Genomic DNA, 12655 nt, shown 5'->3' on the forward strand with positions numbered 1-12655 from the left:
TTCTCAGGCCAGTCAGTTCACAGCTGCGCACACCTAGGTTGGTTACAATTATGCAGCAGCCTGTTTGTTCCCACCCGACAGCCTAATTTATCTGGGTAGTATTTTCCAATTCCTCCCACTAATAAATCTGCTCTCCCGGGCCCAAAAGGGGAAGGGGATAGTACAGTATGCATGAGGATAGTGATGTTTCCACCAATCATTCTGGGATTCTTTAGCCGCCAAAGTGGACTATCATTTATATCCAAACCATTATACGTGTTGCTTCCCCACTCATTCCGACAGTGATGTTTACTTTGTTCAAACCTTTTAACCTCACGGAAGTGGGGTTATAGCCATCTGTTGGTCCAAGATGGAGGCTTTCCCCTGAGACATATGTGGGACTTGGAGCAATGTTGAGGGTATTGTTTACTTCACACTCCAGTGTCTTGATCACGACAGCTTTTGGTGCATCAATATCAGAAGCGTAGACCTACAAATGCAAGAATCCAGATAGCAACATACACAGCCAGGACCACATTGCAGGCAGGGCTGTTGGACATGTGCAACACAAAACACTCATAGAATATCAGGAAGTCATCTAGTCTAACCCCCTGCTCAAAACAGGACCAATCCCCAGACAGATTTTTCACCCCAGTTCCTTAAACGGCCCCCCCCCTCAAGGATTGAACTCATAACTCTGGGTTTAGCAGACCAATGCTCAAACCACTGAGCTATCCCTCAGGATCTTGGAGCAGTTACATTTGTGGGGGCTGGGCGTTTGAGAATCAACTCAACCCTCTGTTGGTCAGGGGAGCGCCCTTCTTGTCCCAGGGTTACCCCAAGATAGTGTACCTGTTGGGAGAACAGTTGGCCTTCTTTGGGCTTACTTTAAACCCTGTTTCCTGAATCTTTTGCAGCACTCTGTCCAACACCTTTAAATTTTCCTCTTGGGTCTGTGTACAGACCAGGACATCATCCACATAAAAAATCACACTATCCCTTTCAGACATTCCCTCCCACATTTTTGCTACATGGGCATGGCAGATAACAGGTGCATTATTCCATCCCATGGGGACCCGGGCAAAACACAATTGTTTTTCCTGAAAAGTGAAAGCAAATTTATAGTAGCTGTCCCGGTGTAAGAGGATAGCAAAGAAAACATTCGCCAAATCTAAAACTGAAAACCACTGGGCTCCTCCTACAATGGAAGCCATTACTTCCTGATAGTTAGCCACTATGGGGGCCATAGGTGGAGTCACCTGGTTGAGGGGGTGAAAATCCATCACAAGCCTCCAGGTTTTGCCATCACTCTTAAGGACGGGCCACAGGGCAGCATGTTAGTGCTGGGCTGCTCCACTAAAACTCCTTGGCTCAGAAGCCCATCAATTGTTTCCTTCAGGCTGGCTCCCGCCTCCTTTGGATATTGATACTGCTTCTGGGGCGGAGGATCAGAGCCTGTGACTAGGATTTCTGCATCAATTTGACCACATTCTATTTTATTCTTGGCCCACACCTCCCGGTATTTCTCGGCAATTTCCAAAACTGCTGGGGGCCAGGCAGGCCATTCCAGTTCCTCAGATGCCTTAAGGGCTGCTATTCGATAGCTGGCTGAAATCTCCACAGGCTCCCATGGGGTGCACGGAGATATTTCCCACAAAACCCTGTTAGCACGATCAACCAGCACTCTCAATTCCCTCAGAGCATCTATTCCTAGAATGCCTTCTCCCCCCAAAACCATCAAGCCAAATTGCCCTTGGCTTTTCTTTGTCCCAACACTATATGGGATTTTTTACAGAAGGGGACGATGCTTTGTGCCTCATTAAATCCCTGTAACGTTTTGACTCCAGCCAGAGGTCCAAACAGGTCCTTATTTTGGGTACTAATTAGGGAGTAGGTGGCACCTGAGTCCACTAGTAAATTCTGTCCGAACGCCCCTCCTGCAAACTTCACATAAACCATGAACCTCCCCCACTCATCGGTGTTTAAGTGTGCTACAATTGGGGGATCCTGGGGCACCCAGCCTCCCTATAGGGCAGCAGTCGGTGGTGCACTGGCGCTTTTTCCTTGATGCTCAGCCAGTTCATGTTCTGCCAATTTCGCTAGAAGTTCAGCGGTAGGCAGCTGGTCTATCATTTCCTTTTGCTCATATATTAGAAGTCCCTTCCAAATTTCCCCACCCCATGGGTCGGGGGTTCTGCCTCGGCCCTTATGGGGTCTGTCTCCTCTTTCTTTTCCCTGCGTGCTACTTGGAGAGGCTACAGCAGCCACCTTATCAGGTTTCCTTTTAGGAGGGTGCATATCCTTTTGGACCTCATAGGCCTGCTTTGTTCTATCCTCAATAGCTCTTGTTCGAACTGCTGCCAGATTCATACCCACTAAGGCCTTACGAATTAAAAGGAGAAATCCTTGGATTAAAGCTTGTTTGAAAGAGAGGGCTGCAAAGTCTGGGGTAATGACATTTGTCAGCCCAGAATGTCTCCATGCCAATTTCTTTCTGGCTACATAACTTTCTACTCTCTCCCCGGCCTATTGCTTCTCCTGGTGAAATATAACTGTGGGAATTTCTCCCCGGAAGAGGGTGTGTATTACTTCTCTCTGCACATTTATGTGCTTCTCTGTATTATCTGCTCGGGGAGGTGGGGGGACATCTGGATCTCATAAGGGAGCCCTGCAAAATCCTCAGGGGACATACACTCCCTGCATATAGCTGCCATATCAGCCGGAGTGAATCCAGCCGTGTCAGATACTCTTACCATCAGGGGCGGCTCCAGGCACCAGCGTGCCAAGCGCGTGCCTGGGGCGGCAAGCCACGGGGGGGGCGGCCTGACAGTTGCCTTGAGGGCGTCAGTCAGGCTGCCTTCGGTGGCTTGCCTGCAGGAGGTCCGCTGGTCCCGCATCTTTGGCGGTAATTTGGCGGCAGGTACGCTGAAGGTGTGGGACCAGCGGACCTCCTGCAGGCGCGCCGACGAAAGCCACCTGCCTGCCATGCTTGGGGCGGCAAAATACATAGAGCTGCTCCTGCTTACCATCCACCCCAAGGCTGTGCTCCTATTCAGCGGGCCAACTGGTTTCCCTACTATCCTAACCTGGTCAGGGGTAAAGGGTCTAGTCTCTACCCGCTCCTCTGTTCCTCCCTGACCTCCCTGGGGTCCCCTTTTTGTGCCTGAGGTACTGACTATGGGGGCCATTGGAGGAGGTCTTTGGAGCTCTTCCAGTGATTCCTGTAGGGGGCTATATGGAGACTGCCCGATGGGATCCAGGGTGAACTCACAGGGTCTGTCAGCTCATAATTACAATAAGGGGGGGGATACATTGGGATCCTCCTCTGATTCTATGTCTTCCTCCCAGCTACAATTCCCTCTGATCGCTGCCACCATCCCCCTTTGCTCTCCCAACTGAGCCTTAAGGGCACGTAGTCTGCCTGGGTTCTGCTTTGTGAATCCTTCAAAAGGGCTCTGACTGCAGCTTTGCTCTCCGTGGTCTGCTGTTTCAACTCAGACACTTCCCCCGCAACTTACTACTGATCCACTCACTGTCGCATACCTGCTTCTGCATTCCTACAATCCGTGCTACTTGTGTCAGAGACGTAGCTCCGAGAGCATCAGATTCTGCCTTCAAATTAATCACTTCACTTTCCTTTTCTGCTCTGATTCTTTCCAATTCCTGCACCTGGTCTTTTAACTGAACTATCTCCTGATCCAGTGTTGTCGCAACCATCCAGAATCCCTGCAAAGCAGCCTTTTTCTTTGCCCTAACATTTGGACCTCCCCACCTTCCTGCACTAACCCAGATATCCCATTGCTTGTGGAGCTGCAGGAAGGCTCTGGGGCCAGTGAAGGCACTGGGCTTCCAGGGTCCATTACCCCCATACTCTTGTACAAAATCTGTCAAGCTGTTTCCCAACATCATGTTCAACTGTTCATTTTTTCCAGTTGTTTCCCTGTCTCTGGACATAATTTCTCCACTTGAGCAGGCAATCAGCCTGAGTTCTGAGTCCCAGTAACAGCATGTATCGTAAATTAACTCGCGAACTGCGACACGGGAACTTGTAGGGCGCGACACCACCCCACCATCTTTTACTTCCTATTGCAATGGACAAACTACAAACTGTTTGTACCATCTGTCTCCTTCCTCTCTACTACTCCTTGCTGGGGCCTCCAAATTCTGTTACCCGAGGTTCTTTCAACCCACAGCTCTTGGTAACTTTCACTCTGTGCGAGATGGTGTCAGGAAATAAATCAGGGGAGACACGGCCATCCGACCGACAGGTGGCTGGCACAAACAGGACAACACAAAAGTGCTTTCACTTAAAGCTAAACTTTACTTAGTCTCAAGCACTTACACACGTCCGCAACAGGTTAGTAAAATACCCCCAACCCTCGATAATTACCAAAGCTGAGTGTGGTTCTCAAGTGACACAGTGGCAGGCTTCTAGTGGCCAAATCTTCCATCTGCCGGGGGGGACCGCAAGATGTAATCAGAGGGAGAGTCCAAACAAGTCCAAAAGAGTCCAACTACCTCAAACTTTCCCCCTTATTTATACATTAGTAATAGAATGACATGTCCCTTAAAGAAAACTTGTTAAGTAAGCAGTTTCAATGGTCAAGCAAGAGGTTCCTTCTGATTATTGATTAACCAGGTGTGGGTTTTTCCAGAATTTGCAGCCTTGAGGCCCCAATAGACATTCCTGGGGCACATCCTGCTCTTCTAAAATGCATGTATCAACAACTTCAACACAATTCTGATCAGGAAGGATGCGGGTCAAGCTGCCCTTTCTGTGGCACCCAAAACCCTCCCTCCCCTCCTGCCTTGGTCAAGCTGAGAGTGCTGAATAGGCTGCTTTTAGCAATAAGCCATAGTGGTTTCAGGCACTTTACTGGTTTGCCAAAATCTCCCCGTACAGTAGGAGGAGGATGAAGAAAAAAATAATGAAAAATGGGGGGGAGATAAGAGAGAATGTTCTTTTTCTTGGTGGGGTGTTGAGGGGGGCGGTGCTGAAAATGAAGCATAGGGTCCCACTAACTCTAAATCCGCACTGCCCAAAACTGGTGGTTCACACTGAAGTTAGACTCATGCACCAGTTGCAAACTGCTCCTGATTCCCGACGCTGGTTATCTAGAAGCTAAAAAACAAATAACACAGTCCCTTTACTGCATTCCAGTTCTCTGGCTTCCAATCAGCACCTAGGTCCAGGACAGTGCGAAGTCATTTAAAACCTCTGCTCACTATACAAAATGTTCTTCTGATCCCAGAGGGTCAGCCATGTCACCAGGCCAATATTAGTTTGGATCTTACCCAAAATACCATGCTGGTAGCCAGTCCTTTAGTGTCTGAAATGAAAAGTTTACTATAAGAAAGAACAAGAAGAGAGTTGTTAAATGGTAAAACAATCACATACAAACAGAGACGTCTAAGTCCATATATCAGGTTCTGAGCAGTATTGGTGAGTTTGCTGGCTGGAAAGTCCCTCTGGAACAGATCCACAGCTTGGATGGGTCGTTCAGTCCTTTGTTCAGAGCTTTATTTGTAGAAAAGTTACTCCAGAGGTAAGAAGCAGGAATGGAGACAAAATGGAGAAGATGCAGCTGCCCTTTATATTCCTTTTGCCATGTGGCTGGTACTTCCTTTGTCCCAAACACAAGCTGCACAGCACATGGCATGGAAAAGCCTTAGAGTTCTCTGTCCACCTGCCTGCCCCTACATGCCTTACTGACTCCTAAGGTGTATCCCCTAGTTCCTTTCAATGGGCTCACTGTTGGGCTATGACCCGCGATGGGCCATCGAAAAGGCTCGGCAGTGCTGATGCCAATCTGTCTGGGGGTGTCACCCAGAACCACAGACTGAGTTTTGAAATACAGATGTACCACACAGACCTAGAACACAATACAAAGGTGATACAAACATATAAACAAGATCCTCATACTTGGCAAATCACACGACTTTCACAGACACCTTCCATGGCATATCTGGTCAGATTCCCTGCGATTTTCTAATGTTGGTATCAACAATACCATAAAGTGTCTCCCAGACTCCACACAGCGTCACACAGCTCAGTGACCCCCGTCTCCTCCTCCCCAGGTCGTGGCCAAGGGAGCCATCGCCAGGATCCTCCACAAGGGGCTGGACCTCAGGGAGGGGGCTGGTAAGTGGCGGGGGAGGGGTCTGTGCAGATAGGGGGCGCCCAGGGGGCAACTGGGGTTTGAGTCTCAAAGCAGGGGCCGGGCTGGGGGAGGGGGCTCTGCTGGCTGGGCCTGACTTCCCCTGGGTGTTTCCCACCATCCCTAGGACTGAAGGGCTCCTTCTCTGTCGAGCTGCCCGTCGGCGCTGACCTGGCGCCCGCTGCCACGGTGCTGGGTTACACAGTGCTGCCCGATGGCGAGATGGCTGCCGACAGCGCCTGGCTGCACGTGGCCAAGTGCCTCCCGAACAAGGTGAGCCCAGGGCTCAGGGTGGAGGAGACTTTGGGGTGGGGGAATCGCTCGCTGCCCCATAACAGGAGCCCTGAGCAGGGGCATCGCTGGGTGCCCTCGGCCCCTCCCTTCCCCGGCCTTACAGCAGCGCCAGGGTCGTTGCGTTAGTGCCAGCTCTGGTGAATTGATCACTAGCCATTTCGCCCCCACCTGTAGGCGTTCCCGCGGTGACAGGAAGAACTCCGGCCCCCGCACAATGGAGGAGCAGCTGCCTGCCCTCCCCGCCCTCCCATTCCGCTGTCCCTGGCCCCAGAAAGTACCTGCTCCCCCAAACCCTTCCTGCCTCCCCCAACCCCACGCTGCTTCCCCCGTGGACTCAGCCTCTCACTCCAGGCCCAGCAGGTACCTGCTTCCTGCCTGCCCCACCCCTCGCCTCCCTGTACCCAGCTCCCCAGAGCTCCTGCTTCTGTCCCTCCCATCCCACTGGCCCCTCCCCGGCCCACTCTGGGCTCCCTGGCAGGTACCTGCTGCCCTGAGCCCTCCCCACTTCCCAGTCTCTGCAGCCATTTGCTCCCCCACCCCCCAGAACTTCTGCCACCTCAGCCCTACCCACTGCCCATCCTCCAACCTGTGCCTGCCCCTGCTCACCCTGGGAGATTCCTGGGGCAGGGGGCAGGATATGATGGTCTGAGCTCCCTTCCTCTCTGGAGGCTCGCGGGGGGTGGGGAGGAGGACAGCTGGCCATATTTCTGTAGAGGGCTTCTAAGGGGCCGCTTCCCCTCCAGTCGACTGGGGCACAAGTGTCATGAGGCGAGGGGCCCCTCTCCTCCTCTGGCCGGCAGCCGATTCCCACTCTTAGCCAGATGAGCAGTAGAAACACCGCCCCATGAAGGCTGGGGCTCTCCTCTCTGGGCAGCCGGCAGGGGGACATCCCTGTCATTGAGAAAAAGCTTTTGCCAGGGACCAGCCATCAGCCCCCTCCCCACTGCACATAGGGGTCAGTTGGGGGGAAGGCCCTTCCCCTCTGGTACTAGGGAGGTAAAGATACAGAATTCTTCCTCTACCTCTCCCCTCCATCTTGTGGGGGCCTGGCTGAGTCCTTCTGCCCCCTCCCACTTCACCCCACTGCCCTGGGGGTAAGTGTGACCCTTCTGCTCCCCAAACCCCAGCCCGGGGAGGCAGTGGACTGTTACCTGGAGGCATTTCAATGCCCCCCTCGGCAATGGTGGCTGCCCTCCCGGCAACTGGCATCTGCTTGGTATTGGCCTCATCGCTCAGCCTTCAGCCGACCCCTCCAGGCAGTGCTGTGCATGTCCAGACACACTGGGGTGGGTGGGGGCAGGAAGTGGAGAAGCCAGAGGACAGACTGCAGCCCAGGGCTTCATTCTTGTCAAGAATCTCAGGACTTTTAGGGGGTCTGACTCATGAGTTTTATCTGGTGGGGCTGGTGATCCTGTCGTATCCCTACCTCGCTGCACCGCCTATTCCCCCACCCCCGGGTGTCTATGAATAACTGCAGCTCCCTGAGCCGTCCCACGGAGGCGCTGAATGAGCCTGGGCTCTTATAATGAGGCAGTCTCTGGCGGGACACAACTGAGAGTATCAATTCAGGACAAATTGCTTAGAGCAGGGCAGTTACAGCCCCAGGCTGGTGGTTCTCCACCTCTAAGGCACCAAACCAGCCAAACAGAGAGGACTTTGGTCTCACCCCACTGGCTAACCACAAGTCACACAAGCAATTCCCTTAGACACTCCAGTTTACCTGTATCACCACCAGTGCCACTCATTATGCGGACGAATGGTTATGAAAACCAATACCCCAGTAAAAGAAAAACGGTTCCCCCAAGCCCAAAGGACCAAGCCCCAGACCCAGGTCAATATACAAGTCAGATCTTACCCACAAATCACGCTGTTTCCAATTCTTTAGAATCTAAAATCTAAAGGTTTATTCTTAAAAAGAAAGAAATATAGCTGAGAGCTAAAATTGGTTGAAGGAATCAATTACATACAGTAATGGCAAAGTTCTTGGTTCAGGCTTGTAGCAGTGATGGAATAAACTGCAGGTTCAACTTGAGTCTCTGGAACATCCACAGCTGGGATGGGTCATTCAGTCCCTTGTTCAGAGCTTCACTTTGTAGCAAAGTTCCTCCGGAAGTAAGAAGCAGGATTGAAGAGAAAATGGAGGGGTTTTCAGGGCCTTTTGTATTCTTTCTCTTGTGGGCGGAAACCCTTTGGTTCTCCATTCAAGACAGCAGCTTCAAGATGGAGTTAGGAGTCACATGGGCAAGTCACATGTCCATGCATGACTCAGTTCTTTACAGGCCGAAGCCATTGTTTACATGTTAGTTTGAACGTTCCCAGGAAAGCTCAGATGTGGACTAGCGTCTCCCAAAGTTCACTGTCAGGTAAGTGTGTCTTGATTGGGCACTTACTGAGAATAGTCCTTTCTGAAGAAGCTGACCAAATGCTTCACTGAGGCTATTTACAATCAAAACACATTGAGATACAAGTACATGGCCAATACTCATAACTTTGAGTACAAAAATGATACACCCATACAGACAGCATCATCAGAACCAGCAAATTGTAACCTTTCCATAGACACCTTACTGGTCCTCCTTTGTACAAGATTTGGTGCAACTATAGGACCTTGGTTGCAACAATGATCTATACGGTCACAGTTCATGTCAATAATATCACAGCTGCCTCAACCCCCCTACCCCCAGCACAAACTCCCAAAGCCCTAGCCCTTCAGCCAGCGGGGCCTGGGGACAGAGTGACACTTGGTGCCTGCCCCCCTCGCCCAGGCCTGTCTCCTCCTGCCCCTGGGGGTCTCTCTGCCCCTCCCCTGTGACGCGCTGTGCCTCGCCAGGTGAAGCTGGCCTTCTCGCAGGACCGGGCCCTGCCGGGCTCAGAGCTCCAGCTGCGGGTGCAGGCTGCCCCCGGGTCCCTGTGCGCCATCCGCGCCGTGGATCAGAGCGTGCTGCTCATGAAGCCCGAGGCCGAGCTCAGCGTCGACACGGTGAGTCCAGAGCAGCTCAGCTGCTCGCCCGGCCCCTCCCGTGACGAGTCCTCCCCCCTCGCAGGGAGGAGCAATGCACGGCGGCTGGGGGACACCCCTCGAGGCCACCTCTCCCGGTTTGAGGGCTGCTCCCATGGCACTTGACACCCCCTAACTCTGGGGGGTCCCCGCTTGCCTTGCCAGTTCTCCCATCAGCCCTTGCAGTGCCCCCCTCCCAGCACCCCTCACCCCGGCTCCGGCTGGGAACATGGAGCTCGGAACAGAGATAATGGCCGGGGTAACCGGAGTTCGCTCTCCAGGGCAGAGCTGGTCCCCAGGGGAAGGGGCAGGAGGATTTCCTGCCCCCATGCACAGCAGGTTCTCTCAGGGTGTTGGGAGCCGTGAGTCCCTATCCTAGGGCTGGGGGGCGGGGTTGCAAGGACAGGTGGGGGATGGGGATAGGTGCTGGGCAGGGTGGGGAGGGGGGTCCAGGCTAGAGATGAGGCTGGGGCGAGAGTGGAGGTTTGTGGGGTGATTTACAAATTTACAATTTACAAATTTACAAAATTTATGTGTTAGTGAGAGGAGGGGCAGGAGCTGGCTCTGGGGTAGCTCGTGTCCTGGTTTCATAGCTCATGGTCTGTGTTTGTCTTTAGGTCTATAACTTGCTCCTCAATTTTTTCCGAGAAGACTATTTCGGCCCAGTGCCAGTACTTCAGCCATGTTCTCATCCGTCCCTGGCTCTAGATTTAGACTTCCGCGCCTTAAGTGTCACGTATATTGAGCTACCGCAGAGGCAGAGTAGAGGGACTAGCAGCTGGACTCCCCCTCGGCATGACGCCTACAGCCTGTTTAAGGTAGGGTTGGACCTGGCCAGGCCTCACACTCCTCTGTAGCCTGAAAGGACTAAACTGGCTCCGATGTGCCCAGAGCTGCTGGCATCCAGGGGTGAATCCCACCAAATGGTCCGGCCTGTTCTAATGAATCCCCAGGGATGCTCCTAGCAAACTCAGGCCTGGGATACACCTCCTCAGCCACCTTCAGACATGGCCCAGGCCCTGGGACAGATCCCCGGGGTATCCAGGGAGCAGGAACACCCCATCCCGCCCCACTCCTGGGCACAGGGATATTACATGTGGGGCTGGCAGCGCCACCTCCAGTTACAGTTCTCTGGCACTTCCCTTTGTAAGTTTTCAGTTCTTGTAACTTTGTCAGACTGAAACGGTTGGGGCCGAAATTTTCCCAGCCTGGGGTCAGCCTCAGGTTGAACTTTCTGAGGCATTTCAGCTAACACAGCTCAGCAGTTGCTCAGAAGGGGAGGTGGGGAAAATACTCAGTTTTCCCATGATAAAATGAAGCTGTTTAATTGAGAAGTTCCCTGCCTGGGAGCAGAGACTTGACCCTTGGTCTGGAGGTCGCCCTGGGGTCAGGGAGGTGCCCTTTGCCTTCCCCATGACATGCCGCCCCCATTTGGCTGAATGGGAAGCCCCTGGGAATGGCAGGACCCACATGCCCATCAGAGGCTTGGAGTTTGGCAGCATTATTCTGCGAGGAATCCCTCTGCACCGCGCCTGTTCCATCCCCTCCTACATGCCGACCGGCCTGCGCGCGCCTTCGCCACAGAGCGACTGAGCCTGCTCCAGCCCGGGGCCACAGGGGCAGAGCAGGATTTTCCTGAAATGGCTCCTCCGACCAGCAGGACCTGCGGTGGCACCGGGTGTGGGAACGGAGCTCCCGGAGATGGTGCCTCTGGTACTCCCAGTGCTCCCCTGCCCATCCCAGGCAGCCTGGAGGAGGAGGGCTGAGTGAAATGTGCAGGGGACGGGAAGGGGATGGGTGCAGAGGAGGCAAGGTAGAGGGGATGGGTGAGGAGGAGGTGGGGTGATGGCATCTTGCCCCGCCAGAGGGAGGGATGGACGACGTCCTCCCAAAGCTCTCAGGGGCTGGGAGTCAAGAAACCAGGGCTTTGTCCCAGCTCGGGGCTGCTCTGAGTGATGGCAGCCTCCCCAGGGCCTAGGAGCCCAGTCAGACGCCCTAGTGGAATGGGCCGGGACCCGCCCTCCCCCTGCCAGCACCCGTACAGTGAGCGTGCTGCCCATGGCACCCAGCACCGCGTGCACCGCGGCATCTAGGGGCTGCCCAGTGGCCAAGTCACTCCCCAGAACTGTTCCCCAGGCGGGCGGGGGCGTTGGGCTCTGGGCACCACGGGACTAGTGCAGGGTGGGGCTAGTGGGCCACATGCGGGGTCATTTGAGCGGGGGTGGGGGGCTCAAGATACAGCCCCCCTCATAAAATGGGTTTACATGACCGCTCGATTCTCATCATGCTGTTTGCCCGCACTTGGGGCTCCAACTCTGGCTCTTATTTTTCCGAACTGATCTCAGCTGCTTGGGATTTACCCCAGCTAGTGCCCACCCCCTCTGGGGAGCAATATTCCCAACGTTACTGAGGGGAATGTCCAGAACCAGAGGGGGAGGTGACCTGAACAAAGGCCCCAGAGAGTGGGAGGCGCATGTGCAGCCAGGCTGGGGCTCTGTGGAGCCAGCAGGTTTGCAGGCAGTCTGGTGTCACAGTGACCGAGGGGCGCCAGGGGACGTGCTGTGGCCCGTGGATCGCCGGGGTGCCCACGGGCTGTGAGTTCAGGCCCCACCTGGGGAAGGTTTCAGTGGCTGCGAGTTGCACCCGTTGCCTCCGCTCTGCAGCGGCTCCGTTTGGCAGTTTTGTCCGAGACCGAAATCTGGGGTTGAGGGCGACGTTTTCAAGGGCTGTAAGAGCCACGTGCAGATGCTGCCGTTCCTGCAGAGGGTTGCCAAGGGAATGAGCATCGAGCAGAGGGAAGGGCAAAGCCTCCAGCACCCGGTTAGGAGAATCCAAGCAGGCTCCTGAGGGCTGGACTGCGGCAGACTGGACCCTTCGAGGTTCACGTGCTCCTCTCCTGCCCATCGCACCCAGCTGCACCCAGCACAGTGAGCACAGCCTCGCAGCAATTCCCATCGTGTCCCACAGCCAAGGGCCCCTTCTCAGTCATTCATCACATCCACTGCCCATGGCGCCACCTCTGGCACCTGCCCTGTGGGCAGTGCCAGCTCCTGGGCAGAGCTGAGGCTGGGCTGGGGTGGCACCTCCCTTAACTCTTCATTGCCTGGTGTTCAGCGGGTCAGGGCGAGGTGCTCTCCCCAGTCCAGAAGGGCAGGGGCACCGCTGGGCAACCTTCAGGCTGCGTCCGGGACGTTTGGGGGCGTTTAACAGACAGTCACACACGCCC

The 12655-nt window shown here is 54.2% G+C and overlaps 1 protein-coding gene across 1 annotated transcript in view; it reads left to right on the plus strand.

Moving 5' to 3' along the window:
• LOC101942093 (alpha-2-macroglobulin-like protein 1) overlaps positions 1-12655 on the plus strand; it is a 58964-nt gene that overhangs the window by 19681 nt on the left and 26628 nt on the right. The window contains 4 exon segments of the mRNA XM_065577638.1: positions 6058-6121; positions 6265-6410; positions 9262-9411; positions 10047-10247. Coding sequence (XP_065433710.1) covers positions 6058-6121; positions 6265-6410; positions 9262-9411; positions 10047-10247 — 561 coding nt within the window.

Source organism: Chrysemys picta, chromosome 24, assembly GCF_011386835.1.
Source record: "Chrysemys picta bellii isolate R12L10 chromosome 24, ASM1138683v2, whole genome shotgun sequence".
NCBI classification, from domain to species: Eukaryota; Metazoa; Chordata; order Testudines; family Emydidae; genus Chrysemys; species Chrysemys picta.